The sequence below is a fragment of the Triplophysa dalaica genome, chromosome 22 (genome assembly GCF_015846415.1).
Source record: "Triplophysa dalaica isolate WHDGS20190420 chromosome 22, ASM1584641v1, whole genome shotgun sequence".
NCBI lineage: Eukaryota > Metazoa > Chordata > Actinopteri > Cypriniformes > Nemacheilidae > Triplophysa > Triplophysa dalaica.
The window spans coordinates 18,073,422-18,093,614 of NC_079563.1; the positions used below are offsets into that span (position 1 = coordinate 18,073,422).

The 20,193-nt window shown below is 38.6% G+C and overlaps 1 protein-coding gene across 2 annotated transcripts in view; it reads right to left on the reverse strand.

Moving 5' to 3' along the window:
* Positions 1–10,514, reverse strand: part of cntnap3 (contactin associated protein family member 3) — a 69,679-nt gene extending 59,165 nt beyond the window's left edge. For both annotated transcript variants that reach the window (XM_056736994.1, XM_056736993.1), the window contains exon 1: positions 10,388–10,514. In XM_056736994.1, coding sequence (XP_056592972.1) covers positions 10,388–10,472 — 85 coding nt within the window. In that variant the 5' untranslated portion in view covers positions 10,473–10,514. The remainder of the gene's footprint in view (positions 1–10,387) is intronic.
* Between the last annotated feature and the right edge of the window lie 9,679 nt (positions 10,515–20,193).

Below are 20,193 nucleotides of genomic sequence, written 5' to 3' on the forward strand. Positions count from 1 at the left end.
TTTAACAATGCAAAACTATTAAAGAAACTTGTCAAGACTCCGAGTGACGGGGCAAAGCACGGGTGCACGTAATGACGCATGATGAAACGCATCAGATTAATTCGAAGAAACATTATCTAACAAGGTGGGCAAACGTGTCAAGATACATCAGCACGATATCTGAGCATGCATAAAACATAAAGGGGAAATACAACCAACATCAAGCATTTTAAATCGATCCTGCTGCAACACGCATGAAAGAAAACAACGTTACTTACGTGCATAGAGTGAAAGAAGTTTTGTTATTCCATATGCATGCATTCATTGTTTGCTGATGTTTTTATAAAGCTGTGACATTTTTGGCATGAAAAAAGATGACATCATTAGAGGAAAATAGTGCAATCGAACCGAAGATTCAGAGACACTTCTCCATCTGTTCGATCCCATAATCCCCACGGCTATGTGGCACATATAAAGCCGCACTATGGATAAATATTAATTGAAGCTGCCCGTCAAACACTTTAATGTGTCAATAAAGACGCTAAACAGCTGAAACCAGATTTTTATACTTTGAGAAGAATATGTCAGTGATGCTCTTGAAGGTTCTTGCTGGGTTTTCACCAACCAAAGCTAAAAGAATCCAACATGAATCATTGGCATGCCGGGTGAGAATTATAAATCCAATTCCTACAACAGATAATAGCACACCTTCCCACAGTAAACCACGTAAGCGTATCATTCATGTCTGTAATACGAACAGTAAAAGACAAAATACACGACAGAGCTAAATCTGGTCTGGGTTCTTATTGACTCTAACTTGATGAGTTTATTCAGAACGGCCGCACATAAGCCTCTGCTTTTGACTTCACAGAAACACAGCACGAAACACCACACATACATCAACTTTCTTCTGCCCCATTTATAATTCAACAGCAGCTCAGATTATCATAAGCCTACGAGTAAAAACCTCTGAGTGGGTTTGATCTGCGGGTGGTGAAGACGAAGATTTTTCGGGAGGCTCAGAGACTTCTTAAAGTCTTCCTGATCAAATGTTTGGCATCAAGTAATTTTTTGCTTGCATCTGGTTATTTTTAAATCAAACTTTACTCATCTACCACAAATAGACTTAAAATGACACTTCTGATGTAAGTTCGCCCAAAAAAAGTATTTTAAGATTCACTGAAGTGTGTTGACAGCAGTGCTGGGTATCTATTCTGATGTTCCGATTCACAAGCTCTCAATTCGATTCTCGATGTCAATGATTATGATTTAATACAAATCCTAAAGATATTACTATGGTGGCTTAAAAAATGAAACGAAGAGCCACAAACCACTATGTCAAACTTCAAACACACTGGGGTATATTGAAACAGAACAGGATATTTTACTTTTAAGATACAGTATAACAATCAAAATTTCCCAAAATTAGCCGTAAAGAGGGGCTGCAATTATATGAACTGCTGCCTTTTGTGTGAAGATGAGGATAAATTCGACGACACACCCGCGTCCGCCATGTTAATTAAGCAATGAATGAAAGATCGTTGTAACATCCACCCGTTCCAAAAGAAAAGTGACAACTAGTGGATATTAGTAGCAATTACATTAACTTTAACGAATGTTCAGTGTGGAAAATGAAAGAAAAAAACCGATTCACACCTTTTGAGAATCGATATTGAATTGACCGCATTTTAAAAACGATTAATTGCTTTTCGATACTTTCTTTGCCCAGCCCTAGTTTACAGGGCGGGACATATTGAGTGGCTCCTCCTACTTTTCAAACAGCCAACACTGTTTGGTCCAGCTCACAGCCTGGAATCTGATGAGAAGTTGAAGTGCAGAATGATGTCATAAAAATCTTTGATTGGTTTTGATAAAACCAAGAGACTGTAAGATTTAAATGATTATATCTTGTAGACGGAAATTAAGGAAATGTTTATGAGTACACAAGTTTATAGATATCAATAAAGCGAACGCATTCCTACACCAAAAGCCCCAAAACTTGATAGCATGGGAACCCTAGAAACCATTCTTGGATGTGTGCAGTTCTAGAAAGTCTTTGTTATTCAGGCAGAGATTTTCAGATCAGTATTTTGGCGTCTGTGCACCACCTGTAGACTGAAAGTTGTCTTAATAATTAAAGAATAAAAATGTCTTCGTGAAGTCCAAGGTTGATTCCTCTTTGACACCATTCTGTGACACTGTAGACTCTCTCCAGTCAACATGAAACAGCATTCAAGCCTTTCGACGACTCCACTACAGCACACAATTCAGTTATTCTAGGAAAAGGTATGTTATTCACAAAAAAACTGCAATCCCTATTTTGTGTTAAAATGTGTATCCCAGCTTTACTGTAGCTCAGGGGTTAAATCATGGCGCTAGCAACGCCAAGGTCATGAGTTGATCCCACGGGATTGCACATAGTCACAAAATGTATAGTACGATGTAAGTCGCTTTGGATAAAATGCAACCTGCCAAATGCATGAATGTAAATGTAATGTAACGTAAAAATAAATAAAAACCTTTTATCGAGCACGTACATGAAGAACCCGTTCAAAAGTAGATTGCATCATTTTAAATCGGTAAACTTCCAATATATTTATTTATAATTTGAGCGGTCAGATCTGATTTTACGGTTAATCTCAGTTTGACATAATTTAACTTCAACCTACATAAGAAACAAGTAAGTAAGTAACCTGCAATTTTAAGTTTCAGAGATACTGTATGGAGATGCGAAAATAAATGCATGAATTTAAATTCAATGTACTGTCTGTGTTAAAGTCTCATCTCAAGTGCAGGTGAAATAAAAATCCATCTCACATTGGTGTTGTAGCGCTCTAGGGGTGTATGTTCTGTTTTATCAGCATCCTCAAATGAATCCGTTTGATTCCTGCAGGGGTCTGTAAGCACAGCGCACTTCTGAGCATAACACGCACTTATTATAAATGTTCATCTTTGACAGGAGAACCCGTGTGATGAATGATCACTTGTGCAATGGACAGACACCCTCAGACTGGATATGATGTACAACACACTTTCTGACACGCTCCATGCATGTTGTAATGGCTTGCTTTAGCTGCTAATTCCCATCTTTCATGGACGGCAGTGATACACGACTCTCATCGTCACTGTCAACATGAGGAATCACCTGCACATCCGGATGTGTTGCGTATTCTGTAAATTAAGTGAAACTAAACTTGTGAGGCTGGGAAAAGCAGCCCTAACACAAATGCAGGAGGACTGTCAATAACAAACATGTGATGTGCTGCATGGATTGACATGTAACGATGGTGAAGTGAAATGGAATAAATTCTTATAGGTTCCTATAGCTGTATGTTTAATACAAACGGCCAAACCATCATCTGCTTGCTATTCCCGGTTGGAGGCAGGTGATATTTATAATTTACAGGGAGGGACACTGCAGATCTCTGCAGAGCAGTTTATTTGAAAGAACATTTTTAAGATGGCAAAAGCATGTAGATGCCCCTACAAGCAATGTCACCAGGTCCTATCATAGAGTTTTGTCAGTTGTTAGGAGCACACTATCATACAGCCAGCAGATCAACTGAAATTGTATTCAACCAAGATAAATGTTTCAATGCAGGCACGCGTAGAGGGCGGGGGCGGAGCGCCTTGAGCCCCTGCCCCTTTGCCCAAAGTGCCCATTTCATGAACGACGAAGGGGGACCAATCAACACCCCCTGGTAACGGCATATGCGACCGGTTGGACTAACCGTTACATGGAGGGAACGAGATCGTGAATGCCGAAACAAGATAAAAAAAGTCTTCAGCACCAGCCCCTCCAAAGGTCTATGGATCAATGCACAGCAAAAGCAAACCTCACGCTCAAGGAATGTTGTCCTTTCCTCAAACCATATACAAACAAAAACAACAAAAAAACACTATAAAGGAAGCATATGGTTGTCAAAACTGTTTCCCATCACTGAAGTGACCAACCACAAAATTACACATTACACCCAGAAGACAGAAACACCACAGATGAGATCCCTCCGAAATCTACCGAGATTAAATGGAGAGCAAATGGAAACATCTGTGTAACACGTTGCAGATATTTGTGCAAAAGACCCAGAATTTTCACATACTGTATGTCTCCATTATGTCTCACATTTGAGTTTCAGAAGAGATTGTGTCAAATCGAGCTCAGATTTGTCAAGTCTGCAATCAAAAGTCAACATTATTGAAGATCTCAATATGGAATCAAATATTTCTCATCGAATTTACCCAAATCCAGATTATTGACCTCTTCGATCTACATTCATTTCACAACTCCGTACTATTCATGAGTTCCAACATTATATTTTTTCTATATCTTTTTCCTAAGCAATTTGAGGTGAAGTTAACAATTCAATAAAACGGTTGTAAAAACTACGGCAACACGCAAATGCAGAAGTGGTTATACAGCATCTGGGACGCAGCATCTATTGTTCTGTTATTATGGGTCACGATTACTCTTTGGCGAGTAAAGGAAACTCCAAAAAGTGTAAACGTAGGCCAAATGAGGCAAGAAGGTTTATGGACAAACACAGAAATAAAACAAGGATTAATATCGGCGTTGCGTTTTCTAAATGGAGAGTGCTTCGCAAATCGCGACCAACTTGGACTCGACAGAGACTCCGCTTTCCCATGTGTTTTAATAGACAGCTAAGCACAGTTTTTTATTGTACACAAAATACTTATGCACAGATTATTTGAATAGTTATGAATGCAGTTACCCTATGTAATACAGTATATGGCACACAAAAATATGTAGCCAATAACGTTACTTGTAAATGCTGTGGGTTTGTTCCAATTTACTTTTTGAATGATGACTTTATTTCTGTTTTAAACAGATAAAACTGTGTAGCATTTCGCTACCAAATCAATAGACAAAGTCCAATATCAGTCGCGGGCTAACGTACCATTACATTCCAAATTTTTGTCATTACGATGACATAAAATTCTTTCATTAACTCAACCGTGAACATGATGGGCGATCTCTTTACGCTTCTGGATGGTGAAAACGACATGTCCCATAATTCCACTCTCCTACGTAACGGCCATTTAGACTTTTGTTGTTATTTCGAAAGTGCGCCATCTAGCGGTCAAAATATTCCATATTGTGGCTTTAAAAAAAATAATTAGAGTAATTAAAGTGATGATCAGGTGCGGGTATCTATATCAGAGAAATATATACGTGCAAGCGGGTGGATAATTTATTTGAAGCAGCGGATGTGGGTGACATTTTAGCTCATTCGCGCATCTCTACTACATGCTGTTCTATTGATGAAAACGAAATAACTGAGATGAAATCATTTGCTGACAGCTTGGTCCCCCCCAGAAAAAAAATCCAATCTGTGCCCCTGCATCAAATCTACGGAGCTACAAAACAACAACCTCAATTTCTCTAATCAAAAGCCTCTTATAAAACAGCCCAGTCATGTCATTTGTCTCTCAAAAGAAATCTCAACAACACCTCAGTCTATGTTATTTTTTCGAACATGAAACTTTTCTCATGAAACCCAACGCGTCGAAACCATGTTCTCCATATTAATTTTATAGCTCTGTTAGCGCATGTCAAACAACGACAAATCCATTTTTATTTCTCATTCTTTTATCAGCCATTACACCAACAGTCATCCGTCTCTTCTCACACGTACGGCATCAAACTCTTGCACTGAAACCTCAAGGGTGAGAAATATCTGATTTGCTTCTCACTTCATGAATGAAAAGGGGTGCAAGCTTCGCCTCCGACCTAGTTTGCTATCAGGTCACTCTCCGTGCCAAACCCGCCACGGGGAAAGCACTGAAGAGTAAAATGAAATACGCGCAGAGAATTCAGTGCAGTTTAGTGTATGGGGGCACTCACATTGTGCAGTTTCTCTTGTTTCTTTCCCCTCTCTGTTGTACTTTACACATTCTCTTTCAAGGTTACATCTGTGACGGTCCATATGTGAGAGTGACATGAAAATGTATAAAGCATTTCAAAGAAAAAAAAGAAAAGTCTGTTAAACCCACGTGCTTCAGAAAAGTCACGTGCACTATTTTATAACACCTGTTTGACAGACATCATCCAAGCACTAGAAACAATTTATTCAAGTAAATGATTTCAAATTTGTGTACACTGTACCTCTAAGTGTTTTGCTTTTCAAAACACAGAGCGTGGAATACAAATGACATTTTCTTCAAAACGAACACCACAGACAGCTAAATAAATATTTGTGCGAGTGCAGTATATTCTGAAGACGAAATATCGCTCAGGATGATGAATTCTGTCGACTGTATCACCCATCAGCTCTGACAGGTGCTCGATGAACGCGCTTAAGCCTTGAGACACGTCTGGCCTTGAGTACAGGCGCACGATTAACCGTCATCTGCCGCGTCATTTTCTGCCAATTTTGCGCTTAAGCACTGCGCCGCGTATTAATAAATGCAAATTCACGAGAGCTCACGCAGACAAACCCAACTGGCGGTTGTGTAACCTTGACTAAGAATCCCTTTCACGGCTCGACTTTCTATTCACATATTTTCATAAATGACAGTAAAGAAGACGTACGAGGCGATTTGTTCTCGGCTCTGCCCTGTTCCGACGTGCCGGCTCTTTAAGAAACCGTGCTCCCATGAATCATAAAGGACAAAGTGCTTTGGAGGGAAACACAGAATCTTCTCAGGAAATTGATCTTATTCTGGGGTTTATGTTTCGTCCATACAAACAAGAAGCTGAATTGATAAACGATAAATCTTTTTGGGGCTCAGATATCATTTTGGGAGAAGCGGACCATATTTCCACATCGCTATTCCCCTCGTAAATAAAATCATGACCAATCGCATTAAAGCACAAAATAAACTTGGCGAAAAAGCACACAGATCGAAAACGACAAAAACAACTAAAGAGGAGTTTTGACTGTTTAAAGCTCAAAGCCATCATGGTGGTTGGGGTGGTTGCCGGAGTGTTGCAATTTTTTTTCTTTGAAGTGAACTGACAAATCAAAGCAACAGTCTTGTCATTCTAAACCTGTATGGCTTTCTTTCTTCAAGAGAACCAAAAAAGATATTTTGAAGAACGATGGTCAACAAGCAACACTGACCCCCATTGACTTTCATGTATGAACACAAAACCGCTGAGACCTTTCTCAAAATATCTTATTTCATGTTCCACAGTTGAAAGAGTCACATACAGATTTCAAACCACACGAGAGTGTATAAGTAACCACAGAATTTTTATTTTTGGGGTGAACTATCCCTTTAAGGACGATGAAGGATTGCAAAAGAATACACACAATGTTATACACTCCACTTTTAAATAAAAGCTCCTTAGCTCGTGTTATCATTCAACAGCACGACCCCGTTCACAGTCTGGTGCCAACATCTGAAAATCTGAAATCCAGCCAAACCGGAGTCCCCGTTTGGCATGACACACACGCTCTCTCACACACACACTTTCCAGCGCTGTAATTGATTCTGTTACCCGATTTCAGCAACACACGTCAGCATACTTTACAATTATGACCGAGCTTCCCCGACACTCCAGCGCAAACTTCTATCACGAGGAAGACGACGCTGCCGAGCGTAAACAGCCGCACGCTCATGATTAAATTGAACAGTTCGCTGCCTCCAGACCAGCTTTCGGCGATGATAAACCACCTGAAAGTCAAGATAACATAGTGGAGGAAGTCAGTCTTTCTGACCTGAGATCAGATAGGTAAACCCTCCTGATGTGCATTACGGAGACGCTTCGGTTGTTTAGACGTGATTGGCAGGTGGAAGGCAACAAACCTCCGGAGCTCCCACCGGTGTGATGGAAAAAAACTGTTGTGTATATTCTCTATCAGATGATTTGAATTACAAATACTGAAACAAGCAACATGATGTGGTGAGTGTCAAAACACTTTTAAAGATGGAAGTTCAAAAACATGTCACATAAATAATCTTGAGCCATTTCTGGAACTTACACACATTGAGATGTTCTGAAGAGCCCGTGTAATGTTCTTGTGCTGCAAAACAATGGCCTCGCTATTACACTCGTATGATATTATGAACCAAAACAAGCGTCTGAAAAACCTATAACAACAAACATTTTTTATCTCCGGAGAGCCATAACGCAACTCGGGAACCCGAAACGTGTAGCGCAAGTGTGAAACTACACAACTGAGCCCCTGAGTCCATTTTCTAAATCGAGATAATGTCCTCTCAAATCTACCTCGGAGGACAAAAGACAAATGAAAGCTAACTTCTGCTGATTTTCTCTTCGGGGCACCAGGACGTGAAAATGAGGGAAAGTGGGTCGACGGATGTAAACAGAAGTTCTGATCAGACGGCTCTAGAAAAAGCAGCTGGGCTCAGCGTGTGGACTGAATCTGTGTCTCATACATACCTGGATAATTCTCAACAGAGCGTTATGGACATTTTCTGAGCAATCATCCAGGAGCGTTGTATTAAAAGCCACTTAGAACACTTTAGCAACTGCATGGTAACACCCTAACAACCGCACAGCATCACCCTGACAACTGCACTGCAACATCCTGACAAACTCCTCATTTGTGGTGCATGGACACATTACCAAAAACACACTTACTGATTATGAATCTGGTATTGGTACACTACTGTAGTGAAGAATAATGATATTCAAACTGATGAGGATCAGCGAATTTCCCTCATTAATCTTTAAAACATGGTTTATTCTTTTCTTGGACATAGTATCATGATAATGCCAGAGTGCATGGTTCATCGAGAAACAGCGTCAGAGTAACAAGGTACACAGACCACCCAGATCATATCAAATGTATTCTTCTGCGTACAGTACACTCAAGCGTCATCATCAATAGATTAAGGTGTTGTATCCTTGAGTGCTGGGCAATGCGGAGAGCCAGAGGCTTTTAAAGTTCATCATCATCTGCTTAAATTACAACACATATGCAGGTCATTACAAATACTGACACACACATACATCCTTAGTACCCACAGCACACACACAGCTGCAATTCCACTGTGTATTTTACAATAGCAAAGTTACTCTGAGCTGAGCATGCTGTTCTGGTTATTAGGTTTTTGAGGAGTTTTGGGCGACTGACAGTTAAAGCAAGTGGAACACCGGCCAATACAAAACCATACGACCAACAACATGACGCTGGTTTAAGCCGATATTATACCATAGAGATATCACAAAGTGGACTTAGAAGATATTTGAATACATAAAGAGTTAAATAATGATGAAAATCTTTCAGACCAATTGGTGACATAGTGACTGGCAAAGCTGTGCAGTGCGACAGAAATAGAAGCAATGCATCCATCAGGTGAAACGCTGGGCTTCTGCGGTTGAGCTGTCAGGGCTGTCCGGGTCACAATTCACCCTCAAATCAGACAAAAAGTCAATTCTGCATAAAGAAAATATATCTATTCTACGAGGATCAGCCTCACTGTAATATGCATTATGTAAAAATGTGTCATAGTCTACTACTTTAAATGATGTTGTCAATTTAACGTCACTGCATCACAGATACAGTAAAACAGCAGTGTGTTGTAGTACAGTAACAAGCATCACCGACGGTGACAAGCTTAAAAAATAGTTGGCTATACAGTAATAAGAATAGTGAATATTTTAGCAGCAAAAAAATCTCAATGATCCTAAAACGAGCTTCATTGTCAGGCAGACTCATTGTCTATCTTTCTTTGGATTTGTTGTGAGATGTGACCCGGACATGCTCAAAAGATGAGATTCACCCGGACAGCTCAGTTAATAACAGCGTCTTTTGACGCGACGCATCTCGCGTCCGATGTGTAGCAGACTCGGTATAACGATGCGCATGAAAACGCCACGTCCGTGTTAATAATGAAGGGTCCAATATGAAAGCATTAGCATTAGTAAAGTTCACTGTAGTGAACGCCAGCATCATGAATCCGCAGAATTGTCCTTTAGACCACTGGAGAGAAAGTCTTCACTCTGAGAGCCGAACAACTGCGGCGCATCCGACACCAGCACCACATTCATTCCATTCACATAAAGAGATCTTAAGTCTTCATACGATCAGTAATCAGACATCTGATTAAAATCAACGGTTCTACTGAAGCACTGCACAAACGCATAAACCAAAGCAAACCCGTAATGCGTAAAGCATCTCCAAATGGGAATAAATCACACTGCCCAAACCTCTCCGCATGCATTCAGGTGGCACGCTGTATGGGATTGGACCAAAACGAATGTCCAAACCGCCACATGCACAATAATCCTGATCATTCAATATTGTGCAATGCAATATATCAATTAAAGTCATACAGCAAGAGACTCAAAGTGTGCTCCGATCGAAAAAGCAAAGTTCCCAACTAGTACCGCCGTTCGGAGATGACCCACAGAAACCGAAGTCCCTTTATCACCCAAGATTGCAGGAAAAAAATGTGTTGATCATTAAACGCTTACCTTTACAGATCGAGACCGTGATGGAGAAAAAGATGAGATAGAGTTGAAAAAGCATTTCAATTGTGTTTGAGCACAACAAATCCATGATGCGCGAACAGGATGCGGAGCGCGGGCAAACTGACTCCGGTTGCGCACCATCCGAAGTGTGCGTGTTCTGCTCTCAGTGGCTCTTTAACGCCATCCTGCTGCCGTAAGCATCACAACACACACCTCTAGCCACACACACATCTGCACACGCACGCACACACATTGTTTTAAGAACAATGTTACACAATTAAAAAAATACAACTTCAGTCATCACATTCTGTATATAATCCAGTCATACGTGTACTGTTACCAACATTTAGACATATTTATTTTCTTCTAAACCAATGAGAAATGTTTCCTTTTCATTCAGAGAAACACACAATTCTTCATGTAAATCTTGAAACTGTTTAGTAGGCATAGATAGGATCATCGGTTATCTAATAGCAATGTACTCGAGATGAGCATCTGAGGCAATACTGTACTGACCTAGAAATCCTGTTTGAAGCAAATTATCAGAAGAGGTCGGATCATATAAGTGTATTTGTTGTTGAGTTAATGCCAACTGTTATGAGTGAAGATGTTCAACCAGACAGAAGACATCTTTGTGAGAGTCAAACGCTTTCACACATCTCACCAGACATCCTGAACGTACTCACATTGAAACAGACTCATGGTGACTTCAAGTCTCGGCATTATTTACTCACCCTCATGTTGACCAAACACCATACGCCATGCTTGTATGCAGAACATAAAAGTAGATGTTCTGAGGAATCTTCATGCGTCACAAGTCCTCCATACAGTATATGGGAGTCACAATGGGACGTAACCAAACTCTGTGAACAAAGAACGGGATTCCTTCAAAAGAATGGGAAACGTTCCCGGGAGTGCTTATCATATACGGATTGAAAGGGTGTGAATTGATGCAGTAGATGCAAGAATGCTGAGCAACAGCACATATCGCATACATTTGCATTATATCAGAGCATTCAAACCGATAACACAAACCCAAAGCAGAGATTATCACATTGAAAAGAGCAATGCATCCAGATAAATTCATTCCACCTTGAAGGCTATAAGGGGCTTTAACTAACTTTAAAAGTTTTTTGACTTTTGTTTGGCAATCTGAGTTAGCTGATGGCCCACACTGAACATATATCCAAATGTGAAAATACAGATCTAGTAGAGGATTGTTCTGGTCACAGGAAGGCCACTTTCAATTTAAATTATTCAGTTCTTCAAAAAGGTTTAGACAAACAGAATCCTGTGGCTAAAAAGAGTTTTACTGACCCGCTGTATGGAAAAATGGTGTCGGAAAGGTTAAAAGCCTCTCAGCCTTTCAAATGAAAAATGCAATACTTGAAATAATGTAATTTATACGGCGAAACCAAAGGGAGTAAATACCATAAAGTAGAACACTGGAAACACTGTATACATCCAGGTCCTATCTCCCTCTGAAATATACAAGAGCAAGAAATTATATTTTGCATAAAGAAATTCATGTCGCTGCTGTCCTCCTGAAACATCTCCATATTTTGCCATAAATCATTATTATCACTGGGTTTTGCAAATATTGAACAATAGATATAAGGTCAGCGACATAATTTTTACACTGTGACATTGTTTTCACAACAATGATGTTGTTGGTGTCCTTCCGAAACCTCAGATGTCCAAGTTCACTATGAAATGGAAAAAAAAACACTGTACTTTAAATGATTAAAAAACTGTGTTGTCAAAGTTTACAAGCACTTTTAAATACTTTTTCTTGGCGAGATATTTGCAAAAACCTAGAGTCAAACATAAAGGGTAACTAATAATGATGATTAATGTCAAAAAATTGTACATTAATGAAATATCTCTATGAAATATGGAGATGCAAGGATTTAGCAGAACAGCAGCGATATTCATTTCTTTATGCAAAATATAATTTCTAAACCGTGTTTAAACGTCAATCAGAGTCGGCACGCTGTCAATGCTGCTCCTATTTATTCAAATATTTATTTTAATTCTTTCTTTTTTTTATTGTTATTTGAATAAATACCTTTAGTAGCAGCGGTGACCGCAAGTTCATGTTTTTTCAAGAAAAACTTTGGCTGATCGTGCACCTGCCTTAGTGTATTGGTATGTGCACATTTTCTGAAGTTCAAAGTTAATCAGACTATATGTTTACATTCTTTAGATTTTTCAGGTAAAATATAACAATAACAATGAATGAAAACAAACACACGTTAACTATTTTAGCAGCTGGGCAATTCCAGCGTTATGAATGTGACATTTTGCGTTATGGATGTGACATAAAAACGATCAGTAAATGAATTTGTTATCAATCTTCTGAACCATTTGTTGATGGAGTTTGAACATCAGAATAATATCAGTCTATGCACACGTCTTCTATTTAAAAAAGGCAAATAAACATGCGTTATGGATGTGACAAAAAAAGGACACGTTTTTGGGAGGAAAAATGTTTGTAGGATTTCTGTGACATAAATGATGCCTCTTTATAGAACAAAAAGTATTTATTTAATTTTAATGTGCCCATTTATGAGCATTATGGACCGTTATGGATGTGAAAATTCTGAAAAGGGCACTTACAGGACTATGAAAAATCATGCACTAAAAATAAACAAATGCTTTAAAGAAGATGCATCACATGGGTATCTGAACCATCATGTTGATATCTGTGCTATTAGCATAGACATTTTCACAGAATTTCCCAGCTGGGAAACAAAGATGCGTGTGATGTCACAGTCACATGATCAGCGCAATCCAGGGCGTCAATGATGACGGGCGCTTTCACTGAAATCACTGGACTATTAAATAGACATATCAGATATCTGTACAGGTATAAAAGGCTATTAAACAATAGTGAGGAGCTTGAATGTCACAGTGTGCAGATGACTGACAGATAAGAAATATTTTGTATTTAATAACTATTGTATTTAATATAATAATTCTTGATCATATTACTACTGTATATCACGTGTGGGCTTTAAAAAGCTGAATCAAAGGAAAATCATAAAAGTAAGATGTAATCATTAAATGCAAATGAGCATTGGCAAGATGTGGAAGTGTGTTCAATACATTCATTATGTTTCATATAAATTAAACATGAGGAAAATAAAGCTGTAAGCCTCAAGAGGTTGTGCGTTAAAGAGATACGGTACATGGGGTGTTGCTACAAAACTAAAATCTCACCGTTACGCGTTACTGATTCCTTTTGTTAAATGACATGAATATAATTTAGGACAGAAATCATCAATAAAATATAAAAAGCAGAAAAAGCAAACCAGTGGGATGTTAGTGGTTACCAAGCAACTTTGGCGCCTTTATGGTCTGTAGCGTTAATACAGCATGTTTTGATGTGTCTCATCCAATCAGAATAAAAGCCGGAACGATCAGAGTTATAATCAGAGATGAGCACTAGAAAATAGACCAATGTAAATGCATGAGAAAACCATGAAAACCACGAGCTCAGGTGTCTTATGATGTCCAGATAATCTCTCTCTATCCGATCGGCACGCGCTGGACATCACCAGACCGGTGATGCGAAACTAAATGGCTTATTTGTCTCACGGCTGGAACGTGCAGGCTGAGACCTCACCACAACCTCAGTGGAAGCCAACATCTGAGAAAGACTGTGGTTATTTTATATAAAGAAAACTAACCGACAATATGAGAGATTTAAGAACCACATAATTTTCCAACATCAAGTCACCAAAAAGCATCTTTGCAGAGATTGAAATGAATAGAAACGCACTTCTCGCTTCATACATTCATGTTTGACGTACCAGATGAGAAAAACTCGAAAGTGCAACTATAAATGGCATCGCGAGTTCAGATCTTTTAAAGCTGTAAGTGGGAGCTTGAGAGCACAAGTTATTAGACTTTCCTAATAATATGTCACACAAGATTGTCAGGAACACGCAGTTCTGTTCTATTTCAACATTTCCCTTAATTGAAAGCTCAACTTATGATCCATCCGTGTCGCTCGGCAGATATTTTGGTTTGGTTCGACAGAACTTTTCTCTCATGGCTTTTGCTCTTATTAAATCAAGCTGACAACTGTGGTATAAAAATAACTTTCTGGATCATGTTTTTGTTATTCAACGTTTAAATCGGAGCAAAAAGCACCTCCTACGAAAATTAACCATGTTTTTTTGTGGTACAGGTGTAGTAAAGCATGTTTTTTGGTGCATTGATTACTTAGGGCAAAACTATGGCTTTACTACAGTAAACATTGTTTACTGTAGTAAAAGCATGTTTTTTCACTTTTAACCGTGGTAAAACCATGTTTTTCAATTTTAACTGTGGTAAAACCATGATAAATTTTCCTAAGATGCAAGCACTGGCGGAGCCCAGCCTAATTCAGCTTTCAAATTTAAAGTGAAATACCATACGGACTATAAACGTGCGAACAAGTGCTGACAAAAAGCAAAATCAAGAATCACATCAACTCAACAACACTATACAGAAATGGTCCTTGATGGGAAAACTTCCCATCATCATTTTGTGTAATTTACACCGTCTGGTAAACAACGAGCCCTTCGTGGTCCACCTCACGTGTGTGCACACATGAACGCTGAATGAAAGAAGGGTTGAGTTTCACAGGAGTGAGATCTGAACGTCCCTGCTGAGCCGTCCGGCTTTGTGCAACACATCACAATTGTCTCTTTTTTTTTAAGATGGCTATTTTGGCTATTTCCCATGGTAACGCCCCATTCCACAACAACAGCAATGCTGAATAGAGCTCTAAGAGTGAAACGTGATGCGAATTTAGAACCGCGCGGCCCCAGAAGACCAGCTTTACTACAGAGCGCTCCTTCCTTCTGTAAGCTCCAGCACTCCTCACAAAAGCTCCACCAAGCCACTACTTAACTAAACACTGCTTTATAAACCGGCCAAGATACGCACTAAACAAACTAATATACTCTTCGATAAACCTTTGTGAACAAGCACTTTCTAATAACTACAGATTTATTTTCCAAATGTTCTCTGATCTTAGTTCTGTGTGGTTACAGTAATCATAAACACATTTGCATCTCACACAGTCTTATGAGCAAAAGATCCCGCGGTTGCTGCTGAATAAGTATGCAAAGATTAATACAGGATTAAAAGATAACGCTCTGGTGAGCATTTTTCACAACAACAAGTGGATGTGACATCAATCTGTAACAGTGATGCTGCCAATTTATTTCTGCATTTGTGACGCTCAGCAACATCGAAATCTGGGAAATTGAAATGTAATTTGACCCTAGAATTGGGTAGTTGACAAATATACTGTACCACAGGAAAACATTATGTTTAATGTTTATATTATATTATTATATATTGTTAATATTAATATGCATGATATAAAATGGCATAAGAGAGATTCATATATTTTTTTTAAATCACAACATTTTTGCTATCAGACTATAGGACACATGTACGGTGTATTTGTCAATGACGCAAAAAATAACTGTGAAAAATTAATAATAAAATAAAAAAAACTACACTTCAAATGCTTAAAAGATAGAGGGGAATAAACAGATCAATTTGTCACCTGTAAATAGTGCAGAATCTAAGCAAACATTTTGATTTATTTATTTTTAAAGTCTGCATAAATCAGCAGTTAGTGATTCAATATTATGATGTAATTGTGACAAAAAAGGTGTGGCTTGTTTCTTTACAATGCAAATGGTTGGATCTAGATTACGAAGAGATTTTTTTAGTGGATTTAAACGGTTTATTTGTTGACAAAAATATTGGTTATGTGAACTAACAAAGTAATTGTGACCCTGCACAAACGTATGATCTTATGTAGAAAACAGCAAATCAGCAAAAAATGACTTAAGATCAGTTTTCACAGGCTGGTCACAAAATAGGCTCCTTTCAAATTCATGTGGATTTTAACATGTTTGTACTGAACGTTGGATATTCTTTTGATTCTGTTGCAGAAGACGAATCATCAGGTTTTGTTCTGCTGTCATTGAAGAACGTTAACTGAAACTCACTGCATATTCAATTGCAATCATTTATTCTCGACAGGTCGCGATTGAGGACTTTTAATTTACAACTCTCACACTTTCTGTAATTTATTCTTGTTGCCATCATCTTCCGGCGCCACACATCAGGAACACATTCCCCCCAAAAATACCTTGCCTACATTACCCTTTACCGAAGAATAAATTACTTTCTAATCGATTGTTTGCTGCAGGCTCTGCAAAGAGATTTTCTGTGCACACCCCACGACGCCTCAATCTTCTCCGGTTACCTCCGGATTCCACAAGAGCGTGTTCCTCAAAATGACGGCAAACACTCTTCTTACATATTCAAACAAGTGAAACACATGACTTTATCTATATTCATTTACTGACTCATAACTCTTATTGGGTTGAAAAAAAGGCTCACAGTCGTATTTTCCTGCATTATGTATATGGTGTTTCGTGCCGGGCGACTGCCGTCTATCTATTATTGTTGAGTGGTTTGAAAAACGTTACAGTTCCAAGAGATGCAGGTCAAAGGTCGAGGTAATTCGTGTGCTCCATACAGAAAGTAATTCATGGGGGGGCATTTCATAGGCCACCCTGTAAATCAGACGGCTTCTGAATGGAGGTCACTGGATGGACGCGGCGCTCAAATGCGGAAAGCCTGGCGAGCGCAGAGAGCGCTAAATTTGCGGTCTATCTGTGTGTCGCTTTTAAAGACCAAATAAATTCACGGTCAACAATTCACAAGGCACAGCAAAAGCGCATAAAACTCGCACGGCTTTGGTGTACTAATTTACGACGCTTGTTCGCTAGTCAAGGAGAGATCTGTAGATATTCTTTACCTGGGCCGCCCAGCACACACTTGGAACAGATGAGCTTTGGGAACTTTAAAACCAACACGCATGATGATTTAAATATAAGTGTTTTGGAAAATGGCTCATGGCTTCTTAATTGTCTAAAAAATGATTGTAGGTCAAGTCCTCGACTCCATTAGCGTGAAATTCTTACGACAATATCTAATGGAATATAAACCATCTCTAAACAAACATTTTAAAAAGGAACACTACACAATTACAGTCTCCACATATCACACTATAATTAATCTGACACAAGGAAATAACAAAATCAAGATGGCTGCAAATAAACAAATAAATAACACTCTGTCTGCATTTGCCGGTCATTTACTTTCAGACGCAAATAACAAGGCTGTTTCTTTTTCACATCAGACAAAATCAAATGAAAAAGTATCACGAATCATGATCTCTGAAGGTTTTTTGAAATCCAGTGATCTGATTGGTCAGATGCTTTCGGGTTATGATATACAGTGCATGTATATGTTTATTTTCCGGTATGTTTTACAAGTCTGTAATTAACATCCAGATGGACGTGTCCTATGCATCGTGAGCAGACGATCTCTGGTAGGAAACAGTGAAAGGACACAGGTGCCTGAAACTAATGTGAGTGGCATTTAAACTTCACACTGAAGAGGGATCTCTGTGCCGCGCTGTATAAATGTCAGCCAAGCGAGTGCTTTATGAGAGAATGCTACGGGTCGGTGCGCTGTTGTTTTCACAGCACAAATATTCCAGAAATGCTTCTATACAAGCCATTGGATCACTGCGCTGGGAATTAACTTAAGTCCCCGTCTGACAACCAATCACAAGATAAGATATCATAATGCTTATTTCTCAAGAGTCCTACAAGAAAAATGGCTTCATCCATCGCGACAGCCAACTGAAATGTTAGAAAAATATTAATATATATGAATGACAAATTGGCAATAAATTATTTATTATATAATATTGTAAATTGGATAGCTTGCCCTAAGTTCTCATGGCCCAATACAGCTTTTCAGTCATGCTAATAAACAAAATATTGTAACGACAGTCCAACATCACCATTTAAAGACTTACAGCACAACCTCTCATAACTTATAAACGGGCAAGTAACTCTGAAAAAGTAATGAATTACTAGTTACAAATTACATATTCAACAGGGTAATTAGATTACTGTACAAAGTAATCTCTCCCAAAAGTATTTAATTACTTATTACTAGTTACTTTCTGTATCCTATATCAACATTGATAAGTTAAGTGATTCAAGGATAGACATGAAACGGCTCATTTAATTCATTCAAATAAATAACATAAAACTGCATAAAATATTCTTATTAACTGACCAAAGAATTACAAATATTAGAAAGGATAAATTAGAGCATATTTTATAAAGTTTTGATTTCATTTGCACTATTGTATACACTCACCTAAAGGATTTTTAGGAACACCTGTTCAATTTCTCATTAATGCTATTATGGTGGTGGTGTAATGGTGTGGGGGATGTTTTCTTGGCACACTTTAGGCCTCTTAGTGCCAATTGGGCTTCGTTTAAATGCCTCTGCCTACCTGAGCATTGTTTCTGACCATGTCCATCCCTTTATGACCACCATGTACCCATCCTCTGATGGCTACTTCCAGCAGGATAATGCACCATGTCACAAAGCTCCAATCATTTCAAATTAGTTTCTTGAACATGACAATGAGTTCACTGTACTAAATTGCCCCCAGAGTCACCAGATCTCAACCCATTAGAGCATCTTTGGGATGTGGTGGAACGGGAGCTTCGTTCATCCCACAAATCTCCATCAACTGCAAGATGCTATCTATCAATATGGGCCAACATTTCTAAAGAATGCTTTCAGCACCTTGTTGAATCAATGCCACGTAGAATTAAGGCAGTTCTGAAGGCGAAAGGGGGTCAAACACAGTATTAGTATGGTGTTCCTAATAATCCTTTCGGTGAGTGTATATTACACAGCATGTAGCTCAATAACATCAGAAGTAACTGTTATTAAATGACAGAAAAACAAGAGTAATCCCTTACTTCACTTTTTCAGGAGAGAGAGAGAGGGAGAGATAGAGAGGGAGAGACAGAGATAAGTGACTTTTGTTAATTGCAATAACTCCAGAATCAGAGACTCTTACTGTCACTAACCTGATCTCACAAAACATAACTATTTTACAAAGCACCGATCTCGTAGAAGTTTATATGAGACACAAATTGTACAAAAGTTTATGATTGTTAGAACAAAGCAAGCATTGAGGTCAACCCAAAACACAACCGTCACTGAGGCTAAAGCAGATCGTACAAAAATGTACAAATTAGATCGTAGAACTTCTTAGAAATTAGCTACAGATTCGCTAAAGTGCAGGAAAAGTTAAGAATTTCAATGAGATTGTGTTGGTTTTACAGACATCCTCCCGTTCAAATGAACATATAAAATGCCTGAACTCACGGGAAAACGTAACAACTTTCATACAAAAATGAGTGCAAATTCGATTGTGCAAATTTATACGAACTAGCCACCAATTCATTTAAACATACAAATATATCAGATTTGTTGGTTTTATTGGCATCTCGTTCAGAATAAACTAAAAACTAAAAACAAGCCTTCTTGAATGTCAAAACACAACATAATAATCGTACAAAAATGAATGAATTCCTATTCAATAGCTAGAAATAGCTACAAATCGCTATGAGAGTGTATTGGTTCTTCCTGTTTTTAAGAGAATAAAACTCCTACGCTGATCAATTCTCCAAAAAAAGCTGTAAAGCAAAGAGAGTAAATTTGCACCCTCACAAACATAAAAAACACACAGTCCACCACAACACAAGAGAGTATTACAGACTGATATTTCAGCTGAAGGGTGTAAGGGCAGCCTGACGGAGCCGAACGCGAGACACTGGATCACTGCTCTGTTCATCTATCAGAGTCATCCGACCGGTCAAATGATGGTCAGACCTGTGGTTACTGTA